This window comes from Oncorhynchus gorbuscha, unplaced genomic scaffold, assembly GCF_021184085.1.
Source record: "Oncorhynchus gorbuscha isolate QuinsamMale2020 ecotype Even-year unplaced genomic scaffold, OgorEven_v1.0 Un_scaffold_2778, whole genome shotgun sequence".
NCBI classification, from domain to species: domain Eukaryota; kingdom Metazoa; phylum Chordata; class Actinopteri; order Salmoniformes; family Salmonidae; genus Oncorhynchus; species Oncorhynchus gorbuscha.
The window spans coordinates 1-18,563 of NW_025747198.1; the positions used below are offsets into that span (position 1 = coordinate 1).

The 18,563-nt window shown below is 46.9% G+C and overlaps 2 protein-coding genes across 2 annotated transcripts in view; both read left to right on the forward strand.

The window, feature by feature from the left end:
* The first annotated feature begins 993 nt into the window (after positions 1 to 993).
* LOC124026569 (pro-neuropeptide Y-like) lies at positions 994 to 2,509 on the forward strand. Its single transcript, XM_046339479.1, has 4 exons — positions 994 to 1,138; positions 1,497 to 1,678; positions 1,919 to 2,008; positions 2,325 to 2,509. The coding sequence occupies exons 1-4, from the start codon at positions 1,064 to 1,066 to the stop codon at positions 2,350 to 2,352; spliced, it is 375 nt and encodes a 124-aa protein (XP_046195435.1). The 5' UTR covers positions 994 to 1,063; the 3' UTR covers positions 2,353 to 2,509.
* A 1,486-nt stretch (positions 2,510 to 3,995) lies between these two features.
* The window catches only part of LOC124026572 (protein PALS2-like), a 42,957-nt gene continuing 28,389 nt past the window's right edge, over positions 3,996 to 18,563 (forward strand). Inside the window, exons 1-2 of the mRNA XM_046339481.1 lie at positions 3,996 to 4,308; positions 9,739 to 9,838. The gene's annotated coding sequence lies outside the window, so the exon portion shown is untranslated. The remainder of the gene's footprint in view (positions 4,309 to 9,738; positions 9,839 to 18,563) is intronic.

Genomic DNA, 18,563 nt, shown 5'->3' on the forward strand with positions numbered 1-18,563 from the left:
AATCATGTGAGTGAAAAGATGGGAGAATGTTCTAGCTCAGGAAATGTATTATTGGTTTCTTCTGTTTTTTTTGCCATATATTGATGACCATAAGATAAGTCTCTAAAGGATTGATTCACCTAATAGACTGGAGCCAACAAGTATTACTTAGATTATTATAAAAGGCATGTACATACATTTCAGCTATCCATTTTTAATTAACTTTTCTAAAAACATAATTCCACTTTAACATCATGGGCTATTGTGTGTGTGTGGATCAGCGACACAATCTAAATGTAATCCATTTTAACTTCAGGCTATACACAAAATGTAGAAAGTGCAGACTTTCTGAAGTATTCAGTACATGCTGTCTGAATTCAGACTTTCTGAAGTATTCAGTACATGCTGTCTGAATTCAGACTTTCTGAATTCAGACTATTCAGTACATGCTGTCTGAATTCAGACTTTCTGAACTATTCAGTATATGCTGTCTGAAATCAGACCTTTCTGAAGTATTCAGTACATGCTGTCTGAATTCAGACTTGAATCTGGGTCCATCCATATTCCAGAGAGCCTTTCAATGGAAGCTCATTATTCAGACATGGACTTGCACTGGCATTGCTTACCATAACATACACTGCAGTTGTCAGAGGTCGATAGCATGGTTGAGCAAAGTTTAGTGACTCATTACAAATATTTAGTTTCGTATCGATGTAATGCTCTTAACAAGTTTGTCTCTTCAAGGAGGATCATACTCGACCTACAGTTGATAAATGATTTATTCCGTGTCCGTCCATACATTTGATTACACACCCAAATAAAAGGTGTAGATGACAATGACACATTTCCTTACTTTAAATCTCAACATGAAATCAGCATTGTTCATGTCAAACACTGAAGACTAGTTAAGTAGGCATATATATATATCTATATCCTGGTTTAACGTTTGTCAAAGTGCTATATTACCCATCCCTGAACTCTTTTCCTTGCAGTCTGAGGTGAACATTACTTGTGTGTTCTTTTGGGCACTCCCCCTCCCCTCTCCTCCAAATGCGCTCCCTGCCACAGATATAAAACTCACAGGATGCTTGCTGCCAAACACAGTTGCGAGCACAGAACAGTCATTCAACGAAACCATCTCCAGTCTTCACAACATAAAGTGAGTAAAAAGCACTTCTATTGCTGACTATTTGCCTTTTTATAGACTTCCAGGAGTTTTGTAAAGTTGCTCTTGATTGAATTACTAAAGAAAATATTTGTCCTCATGGAAAACCTTGTTTTCTGCACATTCAAAATATCAGTTGGTTAATATTTTTTCAGTTGGTTATTAAAGATGATGGAATATTATTTTGGATAACAAGGTGTCGTTGGCTTTATGATTCATTTAGAAGTTATTACGCACAGTAGCAAATAAAAAATAATAGCATTTTATTGGCTACAATATGAACTAAGGACAGGAGCGTAGTCACAGTGCATTTGTTTTCTAGTTTGTTTCTCTGCGCTTTTGTGTGGTTTAGATGCGCCCCAACGCAGCGATGTCTCTGGGTATGCTGGCCGTGTACTTGCTGATATGCATGTCCAATCTGATGGCCGCGTATCCATCCAAACCCGTCATTCCCGCAGAAGATGCGCCTGTCGAGGACTTCGCCAAGTACTTCTCTGCACTCAGACACTACATCAACCAAATCACTCGACAGCGGTGAGTTGTTCATCTGGTGAGGGGAAGGAACAGCACATGAAGAAGGTTATTATTTGGAGTTAACAATTACATTCATACATTAAACAAGATGAGCATTTGATCCCAGAAGAAAAACCAAATTTCCAAAGTGGTTCTGATGCTTCTGTTTTTGTTGCCTTTCACAAAATATCTGTATTTCATACAAGGTTTAAATTTTCTAAATGTTTTCCTGTTTATTTGTACTCGTTGCGTCTCTCTCAGGTATGGGAAAAGATCCAGCCCTGATATGGTGTTCTCTGACCTGCTACAGAGGGAGAGCACAGAGAGCATCCCACTAGCAAGCTATGGAAGGTGGGTGTGAAAACATACAGAGGATACCGATATACCTGTCCTCAGAATGATCTTCTTTAGACATCATCTTTTTGGGGGTGAGGATTAGTAGCCGAAATCTAATCCATTCTTGTTTCAAGTAGTTTCATACTGTCAGAGATGCTGTTCCTCATTGTTTATTGGTCCACTATAACCTATAGGCTATAGTATATTGTGCATTTGAGAGTAACAGACACAGCAATAGTCAATGACTTATTAGTCAATGGACCAATATAATAATGGACCAATATAATAATGGACCAATATAAATGAACACTTTTCTTGTTTCTCCTGACAGATATGAGGATCTACCGTTGTGGTGGTGAAGCCAGTGTATTACGGACTTCCATACCAGTCCCTTTCAACAACACCACACTGCCTGTTTGTCACAGCACCACAACAACAACACCACACTGCCTGTTGGTCACCGCACCACAACAACACCACACTGCCTGTTGGTCACAGCACCACAACACCACCATACTGCCTGTTGGTCACAGCACCACAACACCACCATACTGCCTGAATACCTAGGATAGGTTAAGTAATCCCTCTCACCCCACCCCCCTAAGTTTTAGATGCACTATTGTTAAGTGACTGTCCCACTGGATGTCATAAGGTGAATGCACCAATTTGTAAGTCGCTCTGGATAAGAGCGTCTGCTAAATGACTTAAATGTAAATGTGTTGGTCACCGACTCGACCTGGACTTTAATGGATATCTGCAGCCTGCATGCAACCACCTCCCTGTCTGTCTGTCATAGTAGAAGTGTCCTGTACATATGTTACTTTCTCCTTTTGTGCATCACACTGTGTACTGTAAACCTAAATAAACATTTACTGGTTGGATCAAATACATCATATAAAGTACCTTGGATCAATGTTTTAGAATGTGACTCTGTTTTAAGTATATAAACAAGAATCACTCCAGAAAGTAAGCAAAGTGGTCTTTCTTAAAGAAAAACATTTCTAGTGTGGTTTTTTTTTTTACACTTATTGGATACTAGTTGTTCCTGCCAGAACCAGGACCTACACCTAGAACCACTGCTGCACAGGGTTCTCTTTGTTCCCACAGGTTTTTACTAAGATATACTGCCCTCTTCTGGACTGGCCTTAGTACTCTGACACCATTATACTCCAGCCTTCAAACAGCTGTCTGGAGTGAGAGGTGAGAATAACAATCGATTAATTCTGTCCATTATTTCAATGTGTAACAATCTTTCACTGGTCTGTGTGGATTTGTATTGTGTACAATCGTTCTATATAACAGCACCTTGCCTAACGTGAAAACAGATTTAAGGTGTAGAATCATTAAGTGGCCTGGGATCCCTATGGATCCCTGGTCGAAAGTAGTTCACTATGGAATAGGGTACGATTTGGGACACTGGCCTGGTTACCTCCAAAGGGACATGAGATAATGAGATCTGGTGCATGAACCCAGTTACCTAACTGTACTAAATGGCACCCTCTGTAGTGCACTATTTATCGCCTGGTAGGGTACCACTTGGGACTAAGTTCTGTTTTAGAAGATAGAACAGTCCTTGCATACTAATGGGTTCATTGTTCCAGAATGCTCAAATGTAACATGAGGTTCTGTCCCAAATTGGCACCCTATTCTCTATATTGTGGACTACTTTTGACCAGGGCTCACTAGTGCACTATGTATGGAATAGGGTGCCAATTTGAGATGTAGACATACAGTAGGATTCTTTATGTTGACGGCCAGATAATCATGTCAGGTCATATGTAATGTCGTTGGCTGTACTGAATAAATAAGCTACTGCTGTCTCTGGTGTTTAATGCTTATTTATTTCACAAGGAGTATGAATGTGTAACAGTGGCTAGTCATGTCGTGTAACTAACATAGGGCCTTTACGTCCCAAATGGCAACCTATTCCCTATATAGTGCTCTACTTTTGACCAGGATCCCCATAGTGGGCTTTACTATATAGGGTGCCATTTGAGATGTTATGTGTGGGTTAAAACGGTTTGTGGAGCGCTGGAGACCCAGATGATCATAGTCGATGTCAAATGCAGAATCTATAATTACTGCTATTGAAAACTATATGAAGAGAAAAGAGCAAGTCTGAAGTTCTCACACAGATATCTGTAGTACGTTAAACGAGTGGGTGGGAACTACATTAACTAGCTCCTCGTCTCTAAAGTGCGGCATGTCTCCAGGACAGGAGTCGACTGTTGCGCGCAGGGAAAAGTAGCCTCGTCTGGGGCGCAGGGAATCTATGGAGACTTGAAAGTCTGACTGAAGGACACGGAGAACGTCAGGTAAAAGTCATACATCTTTCATGACCATCTTCTTCGAAACCGCATGAGGGGTTTAGTGCCACGAAAAAGGGTTAAAATAGCGAAACGCAAGTCAGGTTAGCAATCCACTCACCAGTGTGGAAACACTCGCTAGCTAGCTAACACCAGCTGGATCCAGTCAGGCTGGGACTCAGTTGATTGCTAGCAAGCTAATAATAACACGCTAGCTACCATTGCTAACCTAACAAAGAGCATATTTCTAGACGAGGTTTTAACTAGTTGGCTAGCTAAGCCAGATATCCAGTTACATTGTTTTGCCACAAGTTATGACGTGGAATTGTGCCAAATGCTCCGCTGTTATTTTGTTTAGCTCAAATACCAATTTAGTTAATTGACCATAAAAGTGGTTGTATTTGCTTGATACCTAACAGGGCAGTTTACGAATAAAGTTAGCAAACCACTAGGAATGTGTCCCATGCGACCTCATCTGCTCGGTCTCCGCCGAACGCGAAACCAAAAATGTCTGCACGTGTTCCGCACCCCGCACAGGAAACTAGCTGATAGTGTGTGTGTCTTTACTCTAACGAGTTGTGTGTGCCTTTACTCTAACGAGGTGTGTGTGCCTTTACTGTAACGAGGTACTCTAACGAGTGTGTGTGCCTTACTCTAACGAGTTGTGTGTGCCTTAAACGAGTTGTGTGCCTTACTCTAACGAGTTGTGTGTGCCTTACTCTAAACGAGTTGTGTGTGTCTTACTTTGTGTGTATCTTACTATAACGAGGTATGAGTCCCAAATGTGTTATTTGGGGTGTAACTCGTGTGTTTGTGAGATATGTGTTGGCTTTCTGGAAGGTTCCACGTGTTGAGCTGTAAGAGTCAGACATGTTAGACACATTGAGAAGGAACACTTTAGTGTCAACAATGGAGAGAGTAGTCGAATGTCTTGCTTTGCATGGATCGGCCTTTTTTAGTTGGCTATGTGTAGTTAGTTACCCTATACGTTATTCTGTCAGTGCCGGCTTGCTCACACAATGAGCCCATCATTTCACCATGACTTGGACGTTTCCATTGCCACAATGAATGATAAAACAGATTGACCCATCTAACAACTTTGGATACCTCGGTGGTGTCCCAAATGATACCCAATTCACTACATAGTACACTAGGTGGCCTGGTCACTGTACAGGGAAAGGGTTCCAGGTGGGACGGATGTCTTTTTCTTTTTAATGCCTTTATTTGGGAGACGTGATCTGTTTTGGATCAACAGTAAAACACAGACCAGAAATGTTCCTGCTGAATTTGGACCTCTTCCTGTAATTAGTGTTTTTTTGTTCTTCATTCCTGTGGTAGTGTTCAAATCCTTGTTTGTGTCTGAGGTTGAGCTATAAACATCTTTCATCTTTAAAAAGCCTTATGAAATGGTGTCCGTAAAGCTGAGGGGAGCGGTCCAGGGGAGCGGTCCAGGGGGCGGTCCAGGGGACAGACGGGTGGCTTATTCAATGGAGTACAGTATGGATCCAATGGATCCTTCAGATAGGAAAGCATACTTTTCTATTTAAATGGTCTGTATAACATTACACTGCAGCACTCTCCTGGATAAGCCTCTGGTCTGACAGTGAACCCCATTCATCCCTGTAGCCTGCTACTTATTATATGGGGCGGCAGGGTAGCCTAGTGGTTAGAGCGTTGGACTAGTAACCGGAAGTTCATATCCCCGAGCTGACAAGCTACAAGTCTGTCGTTCTGCCCCTGAACAGGCAGTTAACCCACTGTTCCCAGGCCGTCATTGAAAATAAGAGTTTGTTCTTAACTTTGCCTTCCCCATGGTCCCTGGCTTCCCCACCTGGTCCCCACTGGCTGGTCCCTGGCTCCACCTGGTCCCTTCCCCATGGTCCCTGGCTGGGTCCCCTTCCCCATGGTCCCTGGCTGGGTCCTTTCCACCTGGTCCCTTCCACTTGGTCTCTGGCTGCGTCCCTTCCCCATGGTCCCTGGCTGGGACGCTGGTCTGGACCTTTCCCCCTGGTCCCTGGCTGGGACGCTGGTCTGGTCCTTTCTCCCTGGTCCCTGGTCCCTGGCTGGGACGCTGGTCTGGTCCTTTCCCCCTGGTCCCTGGCTGGGACGCTGGTCTGGTCCTTTCCCCCTGGTCCCTGGCTGGGACGCTGGTCTGGTCCTTTCCCCCTGGTCCCTGGCTGGGACGCTGGCTGGCTTCAGGGTTTAATTGAGGTGTTGGAGAATCCAGAGAATTTCAGCCTCTGTGGGAATGCTGCTGGCGAGAGCAGCGGTGTGTATCACACCCTGGTTGTCTCCCAAATGGCAAAGGGTGCTATTTGGGAGACCACCAGGGTGTGAATTCTGATTCCCTCTGAAGTGTGTAGTCCGTGTGTACTGCACTCATTCACTCCCCCTCACATACAGTATTTGAAAAGGAAAGGACTGGTGTGAACCTGGAGTCCTCAGTTGAAACAATAACAAAGTGGCCCACCCCGCCTCGGGTTTGTTCAGAAGCTGAGAGAAGAGCCTGGATAAATGTGACCACTCTCAAATGCATAGACAGAGCTATGGATGCAAAGACTGACCATCCGTGATATCAACATTATAGGTATTACCATGTTTTGAGGCTATACAGTGTTTCCATTTCCATAGTTTACAAACATGTTGTGTTCTGATGGGGTACAGCAGTTGAACTAAGCTCATGAGACATAAGTTAGCCTATATTCTTCAAGAATCAATGTGTGTATAGCATTCATTTAGAAGTCAACAATTTAAATTTAGCAACTAAGGATTCTAGCTTTAAGGAATATGTTGGATATAATCCCCTCTCAAATTCATGCTTAAACCCATCCAGTGCTCTAATTTAAACCCACATAAAAAAATACTACAGTTTACTATGTAATACTATAGTACTTACTATAGAATTCTGTAGTAAACTGTAGTATACTACATACTGTAGTATCCCTCGATCATGTGTAGTACTTAGTATAGAATTCTGTAGTATAGTGTACAATGCTATAATAAATATTAAGGTATTATCTACACAAAAAAACACTAGTAAATACTACAGTATTTATTTTGCATATACCCTGTCCATTCCCCCTCCCCCATATCACAATTTGTGCCACCCGCAAGTCAGAAACCTACATGACAAGTACAAACCATACAATGTGTTCCCTATGGTTATAGAAAACAGCAGAAGCTCTGAAGTCCCCGTTCAGAACCCAGTCCTACCTATCTACAGGTTATCTGCTCCTTTATTCTTTCTCCAGTATTTTTCCTCAAGGAGAAAGCTCCCCACTTCTGTCTCAAAGATAAACAAAAACACTTCAGTAAATACTACATACAGTAATGTCCCCAAAAACACTTAAGGAAATACTACAGTATACAACAGTCTGCAAAACACTACAGTAATTACTGTTTCTATATAATAAAAAATACTACAGTATTTGTACTACAGTAAACTGTAAACACTACAGTCTGCAAAAACACTACAGTAATTACTTTTTCTCTATATAAAAATGTACTACAGTATTTATACTATAGTAAACTGTAAACACTACAGTATATATTAATGTTTTTCATACCGTCATATTGACTCTGTACTGTTTACTATAGTAAACGGGTTTATTTGACACAGATTTCTTGTAGATAGTTATAGTTATAAGCAGTGGTGTAGGCAATCACCCTCAGTCCAGCGTGCGGGGGTGAATGTATGTCCAGCGTGCGGGGGTGAATGTATGTCCAGCGTGCGGGGGTGAATGTATGTCCGGCGTGCGGGGGTGAATGTATGTCCGGCGTGCGGGGGGTGAATGTATGTCCGGCGTGCGGGGGTGAATGTATGTCCAGCGTGCGGGGTGAATGTATGTCCAGCGTGCGGGGTGAATGTATGTCCAGCGTGCGGGGGTGAATGTATGTCCGGCGTGCGGGGGTGAATGTATGTCCGGCGTGCGGGGGTGAATGTATGTCCAGCGTGCGGGGGTGAATGTATGTCCGGCGTGCGGGGGTGAATGTATGTCCGGCGTGCGGGGGTGAATGTATGTCCAGCGTGCGGGGGTGAATGTATGTCCAGCGTGCGGGGTGAATGTATGTCCAGCGCGTGCGGGGTGAATGTCCAGCGTGCGGGGGTGTATGTATGTCCAGCGTGCGGGGGTGAATGTATGTCCGGCGTGCGGGGGTGAATGTATGTCCAGCGTGCGGGGGTGAATGTATGTCCGGCGTGCGGGGGTGAATGTATGTCCGGCGTGCGGGGGTGAATGTATGTCCCGCGTGCGGGGTGAATGTATGTCCGCGTGCGTGTATGTATGTCCAGCGTGCGGGGTGAATGTATGTCCGGCGTGCGGGGGTGAATGTATGTCCGGCGTGCGAGGGTGAATGTATGTCCGGCGTGCGGGGGGTGAATGTATGTCCGGCGTGCGGGGGTGAATGTATGTCCGGCGTGCGGGGTGCATGTATGTCCGGCGTGCGGGGTGCATGTATGTTCAACTCGCGGGGGTGAATGTATGTCCAGCGTGCGGGGTGAATGTATGTCCGGCGTGCGGGGGTGAATGTATGTCCGGCGTGCGGGGGTGAATGTATGTCCGCGTGCGGGGGGTGAATGTATGTCCGGCGTGCGGGGGTGAATGTATGTCCGGCGTGCGGGGGTGAATGTATGTCCGGCGTGCGGGGTCTATGTATGTCCAGCGTGCGGGGGTGAATGTATGTCCTGCGTGCGGGGGTGAATGTATGTCCTGCGTGCGGGGGTGAATGTATGTCCAACGTGTAGGGTTGCCCCCAACCCCAAAATAAGTAATTTTTTAAACGGTATTGAAAATCATACTGTCGATATTTCGAAATACCCCGGTATATCGCCCAAGCCTAGTACTACAGTATGCCTACCATAGTATACACTATAGTATTTCTTTCATGTGGGAACCCACAAGGTGGAGTGGGTTAAGTACACACACCTCAGGGAGAAGGCCTGGGTAGAGAATCTGGACCGTTTGAATGTTGAACGCTTTCAATGCTACTGATCCCGGTGGTGATAAACCAACCTGACAAATATAGGCCACACAATGATACCAGGGACTTCAGCTCTGGAGTTGACTACTTGCACTCTTGACCTCTAGGCTAATCAACATAATGCGATTAATGCTTTTCAGTCTCTTACCCCCCCCCAGACCGGTATGACCACATGACGTTCTTTGTCCAATCAGAAAGCACACACTAAGAGTGAGGAATGAAAGCCCTCTGGAGTGGCAGTGATCTGACCAAATGGAAACTGTTGAACATTACAGCATGTTGTCTACAGCAAGACTGAAATGGTTGGACTATTGTCCTTTAAAGGTTGACGCTGCTATTTCAGATGAGTCACTCTGAAGGTATTTAAGTTGGAAAGCAAGCATTTCAGGTTAGCTAGCAATCCCGTATTATTGGGCATTGGGTAATAACAAGGTGTTGTCTCCCTGTGTTCCTGTTCAGGTTCTTCTGTGTTGCCACAGGCAGGCAGGGCACCAGATGACTGGTGTGTACTGGGAGTAGGGCTTTCAGTCGCTGCGCTGCATTGGAGCACAATTCACAGGTGAGTGTCAGAGGTTCACTTCCTACTTTACTACTTCCATTCTTCTGTCACGTACGTCCACCTTTTTATTTTTAACACTGATTGGTTAAACATGAATCTATGTTTGAAACAATGCTCCATTCATGATGATGTCTGAGTAACTAAGGTGTGAAGAGGGACAACAATGTGTCTGTTGTGGAAATGTCTTTTCTGCTGTGTGTGTGTGGCGTGTCCATCTATCAGTATGTACAGTATAGCAGTATGTACTCTCCTCTGTCTGGACAGTGGGGTTGGTTAGGGTAGTGTGTACTCTCCTCTGTCTGGACAGTGGGGTTGGTTAGGGCAGTTTGTACTCTCCTCTGTCTGGACAGTGGGGTTGGTTAGGCCAGTTTGTACTCTCCTCTGTCTGGACAGTGGGGTTGGTTAGGGCAGTTTGTACTCTCCTCTGTCTGGACAGTGGGGTTGGTTAGGGCAGTATGTACTCTCATCTGTCTGGACAGTGGGGTTGGTTAGGGCAGTATGTACTCTCCTCTGTCTGGACAGTGGGGTTGGTTAGGGCAGTATGTACTCTCCTCTGTCTGGACAGTGGGGTTGGTTAGGGCAGTTTGTACTCTCCTCTGTCTGGACACTGGGGTTGGTTAGGGCCGTTTGTACTCTCCTCTGTCTGGACACTGGGGTTGGTTAGGGCCGTTTGTACTCTCCTCTGTCTGGACAGTGGGGTTGGTTAGGGCAGTTTGTACTCTCCTCTGTCTGGACAGTGGGGTTGGTTAGGGCAGTATGTACTCTCCTCTGTCTGGACACTGGGGTTGGTTAGGGCAGTATGTACTCTCCTCTGTCTGGACACTGGGGTTGGTTAGGGCAGTTTGTACTCTCCTCTGTCTGGACAGTGGGGTTGGTTAGGGCAGTTTGTACTCTCCTCTGTCTGGACAGTGGGGTTGGTTAGGGCAGTTTGTACTCTCCTCTGTCTGGACAGTGGGGTTGGTTAGGGCAGTATGTACTCTCCTCTGTCTGGACAGTGGGGTTGGTTAGGGCAGTATGTACTCTCCTCTGTCTGGACAGTGGGGTTGGTTAGGGCAGTATGTACTCTCCTCTGTCTGGACAGTGGGGTTGGTTAGGGCAGTTTGTACTCTCCTCTGTCTGGACAGTGGGGTTGGTTAGGGCAGTATGTACTCTTCTCTGTCTGGACAGTGGGGTTGGTTAGGGCAGTATGTACTCTCCTCTGTCTGGACAGTGGGGTTGGTTAGGGCAGTTTGTACTCTCCTCTGTCCCGACAGTGGGGTTGGTTAGGGCAGTGTGTACTCTCCTCTGTCCCGACAGTGGGGTTGGTTAGGGCAGTATGTACTCTCCTCTGTCTGGACAGTGGGGTTGGTTAGGGCAGTTTGTACTCTCCTCTGTCTGGACAGTGGGGTTGGTTAGGGCAGTTTGTACTCTCCTCTGTCTGGACAGTGGGGTTGGTTAGGCCAGTTTGTACTCTCCTCTGTCTGGACAGTGGGGTTGGTTAGGGCAGTATGTACTCTCCTCTGTCTGGACAGTGGGGTTGGTTAGGGCAGTATGTACTCTCCTCTGTCTGGACAGTGGGGTTGGTTAGGGCAGTATGTACTCTCCTCTGTCTGGACAGTGGGGTTGGTTAGGGCAGTATGTACTCTCCTCTGTCTGGACAGTGGGGTTGGTTAGGGCAGTTTGTACTCTCCTCTGTCCCGACAGTGGGGTTGGTTAGGGCAGTGTGTACTCTCCTCTGTCCCGACAGTGGGGTTGGTTAGGGCAGTATGTACTCTCCTCTGTCTGGACAGTGGGGTTGGTTAGGGCAGTATGTACTCTCATCTGTCTGGACAGTGGGGTTGGTTAGGGCAGTATGTACTCTCCTCTGTACCGACAGTGGGGTTGGTTAGGGCAGTATGTACTCTCCTCTGTCTGGACAGTGGGGTTGGTTAGGGCAGTTTGTACTCTCCTCTGTCTGGACACTGGGGTTGGTTAGGGCCGTTTGTACTCTCCTCTGTCTGGACACTGGGGTTGGTTAGGGCCGTTTGTACTCTCCTCTGTCTGGACAGTGGGGTTGGTTAGGGCAGTTTGTACTCTCCTCTGTCTGGACAGTGGGGTTGGTTAGGGCAGTATGTACTCTCCTCTGTCTGGACACTGGGGTTGGTTAGGGCAGTATGTACTCTCCTCTGTCTGGACACTGGGGTTGGTTAGGGCAGTTTGTACTCTCCTCTGTCTGGACAGTGGGGTTGGTTAGGGCAGTTTGTACTCTCCTCTGTCTGGACAGTGGGGTTGGTTAGGGCAGTTTGTACTCTCCTCTGTCTGGACAGTGGGGTTGGTTAGGGCAGTATGTACTCTCCTCTGTCTGGACAGTGGGGTTGGTTAGGGCAGTATGTACTCTCCTCTGTCTGGACAGTGGGGTTGGTTAGGGCAGTATGTACTCTCCTCTGTCTGGACAGTGGGGTTGGTTAGGGCAGTTTGTACTCTCCTCTGTCTGGACAGTGGGGTTGGTTAGGCAGTATGTACTCTTCTCTGTCTGGACAGTGGGGTTGGTTAGGGCAGTATGTACTCTCCTCTGTCTGGACAGTGGGGTTGGTTAGGGCAGTTTGTACTCTCCTCTGTCCCGACAGTGGGGTTGGTTAGGGCAGTGTGTACTCTCCTCTGTCCCGACAGTGGGGTTGGTTAGGGCAGTATGTACTCTCCTCTGTCTGGACAGTGGGGTTGGTTAGGGCAGTTTGTACTCTCCTCTGTCTGGACAGTGGGGTTGGTTAGGGCAGTTTGTACTCTCCTCTGTCTGGACAGTGGGGTTGGTTAGGCCAGTTTGTACTCTCCTCTGTCTGGACAGTGGGGTTGGTTAGGGCAGTATGTACTCTCCTCTGTCTGGACAGTGGGGTTGGTTAGGGCAGTATGTACTCTCCTCTGTCTGGACAGTGGGGTTGGTTAGGGCAGTATGTACTCCTCTGTCTGGACAGTGGGGTTGGTTAGGGCAGTTTGTACTCTCCTCTGTCCCGACAGTGGGGTTGGTTAGGGCAGTGTGTACTCTCCTCTGTCCCGACAGTGGGGTTGGTTAGGGCAGTATGTACTCTCCTCTGTCTGGACAGTGGGGTTGGTTAGGGCAGTATGTACTCTCCTCTGTACCGACAGTGGGGTTGGTTAGGGCAGTATGTACTCTCCTCTGTACCGACAGTGGGGTTGGTTAGGGCAGTTTGTACTCTCCTCTGTCTGGACAGTGGGGTTGGTTAGGGCAGTTTGTACTCTCCTCTGTCTGGACAGTGGGGTTGGTTAGGGCAGTATGTACTCTCTGTCTGGATAGTGGGGTTGGTTAGGGCAGTATGTACCCTCCTCTGTCTGGACAGTGGGGTTGGTTAGGGCAGTATGTACCCTCCTCTGTCTGGACAGTGGGGTTGGTTAGGGCAGTTTGTACTCTCCTCTGTCTGGACAGTGGGGTTGGTTAGGGCAGTATGTACTCTCCTCTGTCTGGACAGTGGGGTTGGTTAGGGCAGTATGTACTCTCCTCTGTCTGGACAGTGGGGTTGGTTAGGGCAGTATGTACTCTCCTCTGTCTGGACAGTGGGGTTGGTTAGGGCAGTTTGTACTCTCCTCTGTCTGGACAGTGGGGTTGGTTAGGGCAGTTTGTACTCTCCTCTGTCTGGACAGTGGGGTTGGTTAGGGCAGTTTGTACTCTCCTCTGTCTGGACAGTGGGGTTGGTTAGGGCAGTATGTACTCTCCTCTGTCTGGACAGTGGGGTTGGTTAGGGCAGTATGTACTCTCCTCTGTCTGGACAGTGGGGTTGGTTAGGGCAGTATGTACTCTCCTCTGTCTGGACAGTGGGGTTGGTTAGGGCAGTTTGTACTCTCCTCTGTCTGGACAGTGGGGTTGGTTAGGGCAGTATGTACTCTTCTCTGTCTGGACAGTGGGGTTGGTTAGGGCAGTATGTACTCTCCTCTGTCTGGACAGTGGGGTTGGTTAGGGCAGTTTGTACTCTCCTCTGTCCCGACAGTGGGGTTGGTTAGGGCTGTCTCTCCTCTGTCCCGACAGTGGGGTTGGTTAGGGCAGTATGTACTCTCCTCTGTCTGGACAGTGGGGTTGGTTAGGGCAGTTTGTACTCTCCTCTGTCTGGACAGTGGGGTTGGTTAGGGCAGTTTGTACTCTCCTCTGTCTGGACAGTGGGGTTGGTTAGGCCAGTTTGTACTCTCCTCTGTCTGGACAGTGGGGTTGGTTAGGGCAGTATGTACTCTCCTCTGTCTGGACAGTGGGGTTGGTTAGGGCAGTATGTACTCTCCTCTGTCTGGACAGTGGGGTTGGTTAGGGCAGTATGTACTCCTCTGTCTGGACAGTGGGGTTGGTTAGGGCAGTTTGTACTCTCCTCTGTCCCGACAGTGGGGTTGGTTAGGGCAGTGTGTACTCTCCTCTGTCCCGACAGTGGGGTTGGTTAGGGCAGTATGTACTCTCCTCTGTCTGGACAGTGGGGTTGGTTAGGGCAGTATGTACTCTCCTCTGTACCGACAGTGGGGTTGGTTAGGGCAGTATGTACTCTCCTCTGTACCGACAGTGGGGTTGGTTAGGGCAGTTTGTACTCTCCTCTGTCTGGACAGTGGGGTTGGTTAGGGCAGTTTGTACTCTCCTCTGTCTGGACAGTGGGGTTGGTTAGGGCAGTATGTACTCTCTGTCTGGATAGTGGGGTTGGTTAGGGCAGTATGTACCCTCCTCTGTCTGGACAGTGGGGTTGGTTAGGGCAGTATGTACCCTCCTCTATCTGGACAGTGGGGTTGGTTAGGCCAGTTTGTACTCTCCTCTGTCTGGACATTGGGGTTGGTTAGGCCAGTTTGTACTCTCCTCTGTCTGGACAGTGGGGTTGGTTAGGCCAGTTTGGTACTCTCCTCTGTCCCGACAGTGGGGTTGGTTAGGGCAGTGTGTACTCTCCTCTGTCCCGACAGTGGGGTTGGTTAGGCCAGTTTGGACTCTTTTCCCTTTATAGGGAACTACTTCTGACCAGGGCTCATAGGATGCTTTTTGGGGCACAACCTTTATCCAGGAGGAGTGGGGGAAAAACCCATCCTCTCCACCAAGACTTTGAAACTATGTAAAAAAAGAGTGATCAACGTTGTTGTTAACATCCTGGTTGGTAGCTGATGAAGTGGAAACCTTTTGACGTGGGTTCCCTACCCTCTCCAGCCTTCCAGGTGCTGTGTTGTCTGTCAGTCTGCCTGAGGTGAGGGCAGACGGACTGGTTTTGATGTAGGGTGAAGTTGCCCTTAGACACTGATCTTGGGACAGTTTAGCATTTTCCCCACTAATGGCTAAGGTTAGGATTGGAGGCGGAGAAGCCTATCATAGATCTGTAGCTAGGGGAAAGTTCATCCTGTAGTGTTATTGTTCCATTCAAATGTCTCTCAAAAACATATTATTTACAAGGTGTTACAATGGGACGCTGTTGTTTGCATTGTGGCTACATGGGGTTTGTTTACATGTCAGATTGTTGTATAATACACCTGAGTATACCACACCTTAGGAACACCTGACCTAATATTGAGTCTCAAAGGATCATAGGGGTTTAAAGGGTGTGTCTCAGTCACCAGATCTCAACCCAATTTCAACACTTATGGGAGATTCAGGAGCGGCGCCTGAGACTGTGTTTTCCACCACCATCATCAATACACCAAATTATGGAATTTCTCATGGAAGAAGGGTGTCACATCTCTCCAGTAGAGTTCCAGTTGTAGAATCTTTGCCTTGGTGCATTGAAGCTGTTCTGTTGGCTCGTGGTGCCCAACGCCCTATAGAGTTCCAGACACTTGTAGAATCTTTGCCCTGGTGCATTGAAGCTGTTCTGTTGGCTCGTGGTGCCCAACGCCCTATAGAGTTCCAGACACTTGTAGAATCTTTGCCCTGGTGCATTGAAGCTGTTCTGTTGGCTCGTGGTGCCCAACGCCCTATAGAGTTCCAGACACTTGTAGAATCTTTGCCCTGGTGCATTGAAGCTGTTCTGTTGACCTGTGGTGCCCAACGCCCTATAGAGTTCCAGACACTTGTAGAATCTTTGCCCTGGTGCATTGAAGCTGTTCTGTTGGCTCGTGGTGCCCAACGCCCTATAGAGTTCCAGACACTTGTAGAATCTTTGCCTTGGTGCATTGAAGCTGTTCTGTTGGCTCGTGGTGCCCAACGTCCTGTTTTGGGCTTTCCTTTATTCTGTTACCTCTATGTTGGTGTGTGCAAGTCAAAGTCCTTGTGATTTTTGTCATGATGTTTTTTGTTAAGATTAGAAAGTAGACCAGAGAAAGCTGTAAGTATAGGCTGTGACAAGCCTTGGTTTGAGTGTTTCACCGGTAACCACTTATAGGCTTGAATTGGGAAACGGTTCTGTTCTCTTATATAGTGAATGTTGGAGACATCTACCAGTGGGACCCGTCAATGTCTGTCCCAAATGGCACCCTATTCCCTATATAGTGCACTATGATGGGCCCTGGTCAAAAGTAGTGCACTATAAAGGAATAGGATGCCATTTGGAACTTCTCCATTGTTTTAGCGAGTTGCTTGTTGGGGTTATGGAAATGAAGGCTTTTCGTACTGAATCACTCCATTGATGGTCTCTTACTGCTCCAGTTGTTTCACCCTTGTTATGCCAGGTATTTTACATCAAGGCCCTACATTTGTGTTTGATTGGGATTTTGGGAATTTGTCACTGTGCACTCATTAATATCCAAATCAAATGTCGTTACCATAGAAGTTAAAATAGACAGTTTAAAGGGGTGTTTCACCAACATCCATCTTGAATTATACAAAGGGTGGGACTAATCCTGAATGCTGATTGGTTAAAACTGCATTCCACCTGGTGTCTATTCCATAAGTTACCACCGGCTAAATCTATGACTTTTAAAATTGAATCTGTTCTTTCTGACTACACAATCCACTGTTTCATCAGCCCAGCCAGGCAATTTATAAACTTGACCACTATAAAAAGTATGTAGACATTATCTCGCGTCTCTTTTAGGCTAACATTTAGTTTACAACAGTGGGTATTTGTATAAACCTTGCTGTCTGTCTCTCCGACATTTGCAACATTTGAATATTGAAACAATGTAATATCCAGCTGTCCCATAGTAATGGAGTCGGGGCGAGACAGGAGGCAGCTTTTCTCAGCCAGTCGAAATCACGAATCAGCTGGCATCATTGTTATGGTTTGTTCATTCTAAATGTTCTATTGCCATACTAGCTGGCAACGTTCTTATCCCTTGCCTGCTAGCTAGCCAACTACGGGTAACTTACAATCAGGTCAAACAGCAAAGGAGCTGCATTTGCATTTGTTTAAGCTGTTTTCTAGTGACATTTATTTGGATACATCCAATTTGCTAATGAGGTGTGATTTCACCTGGCATAGAAAATGTGTTCTCTTGTCAGGACACTGTTGTTCATAGGAGCTAGGCAACAGCACAGCTAACACAATCACATCAAACTGAAGCTGGACACTGTTGTTCATAGGAGCTAGGCAACAGCACAGCTAACACAATCACATCAAACTGAAGCTGGACACTGTTGTTCATAGGAGCTAGGCAACAGCACAGCTAACACAATCACATCAAACTGAAGCTGGACACTGTTGTTCATAGGAGCTAGGCAACAGCACAGCTAACACAATCACATCAAACTGAAGCTGGAAAGATGAAACTAGCTGCTCTTTGTTTCGTTTGACATTTTTTCAATTGACACTTAAAAAAAAAAAAAAAAAAAGGCTTCTTTGTATGTGTGTATATACACTGCTCAAAAACATAAAGGGAACACTTAAACAACACAATGTAACTCCAAGTCAATCACACTTCTGTGAAATCAAACTGTCCACTTAGGAAGCAACAATGATTGACAATACATTTCACATGCTGTTGTGCAAATGTAATAGACAACAGGTGGAAATGAGGCAATTAGCAAGACACCCCCAATAAAGGAGTGGTTCTGCAGGTGGGGACCACAGACCACTTCTCAGTTCCTATGCTTCCTGGCTGATGTTTTGGTCACTTGAATGCTGGCGGTGCTTTCACTCTAGTGGTAGCATGAGACTGAGTCTACAACCCACACAAGTGGCTCAGGTAGTGCAGCTCATCCAGGATGGCACATCAATGCGAGTTGTGGCTCAGGTAGTGCAGCTCATCCAGGATGGCACATCAATGTGAGCTGTGGCAAGAAGGTTTGCTGTGCCTGTCAGCGTAGTGTCCAGAGCATGGAGGCGCTACCAGGAGACAGGCCAGTACATCAGGAGATGTGGAGGAGGCCGTAGGAGGGCGACAACCCAGCAGCAGGACCGCTACCTCCGCCTTTGTGCAAGGAGGAGCAGGAGGAGCACTGCCAGAGCCCTGCATAATGACCTCCAGCAGGCCACAAATGTGAAAATGTGCATTTGTCTGCTCAAACGGTCAGAAACAGACTCCATGAGGGTGGTATGAGGGCCTGACGTCCACAGGTGGGGGTTGTGCTTACAGCCCAACACAGTGCAGGACGCTTTTCATTTGCCAGAGAACACCAAGATTGGCAAATTCGCCACTGGCGCCCTGTGCTCTTCACAGATGAAAGCAGGTTCACACTGAGCACATGTGACCAGAGTCTGGAGACGCTGTGGAGAACATTCTCTTGCCTGCAACATCCTCCAGCATGACCGGTTTGGCGGTGGGTCAGTCATATTGTGGAATGGCATTTCTTTGGGGGGCCGCACAGCCCTCCATGTGCTCATCAGAGGTAGCCTGACTGTCATTAGGTACCGAGATGAGATCCTCAGACCCC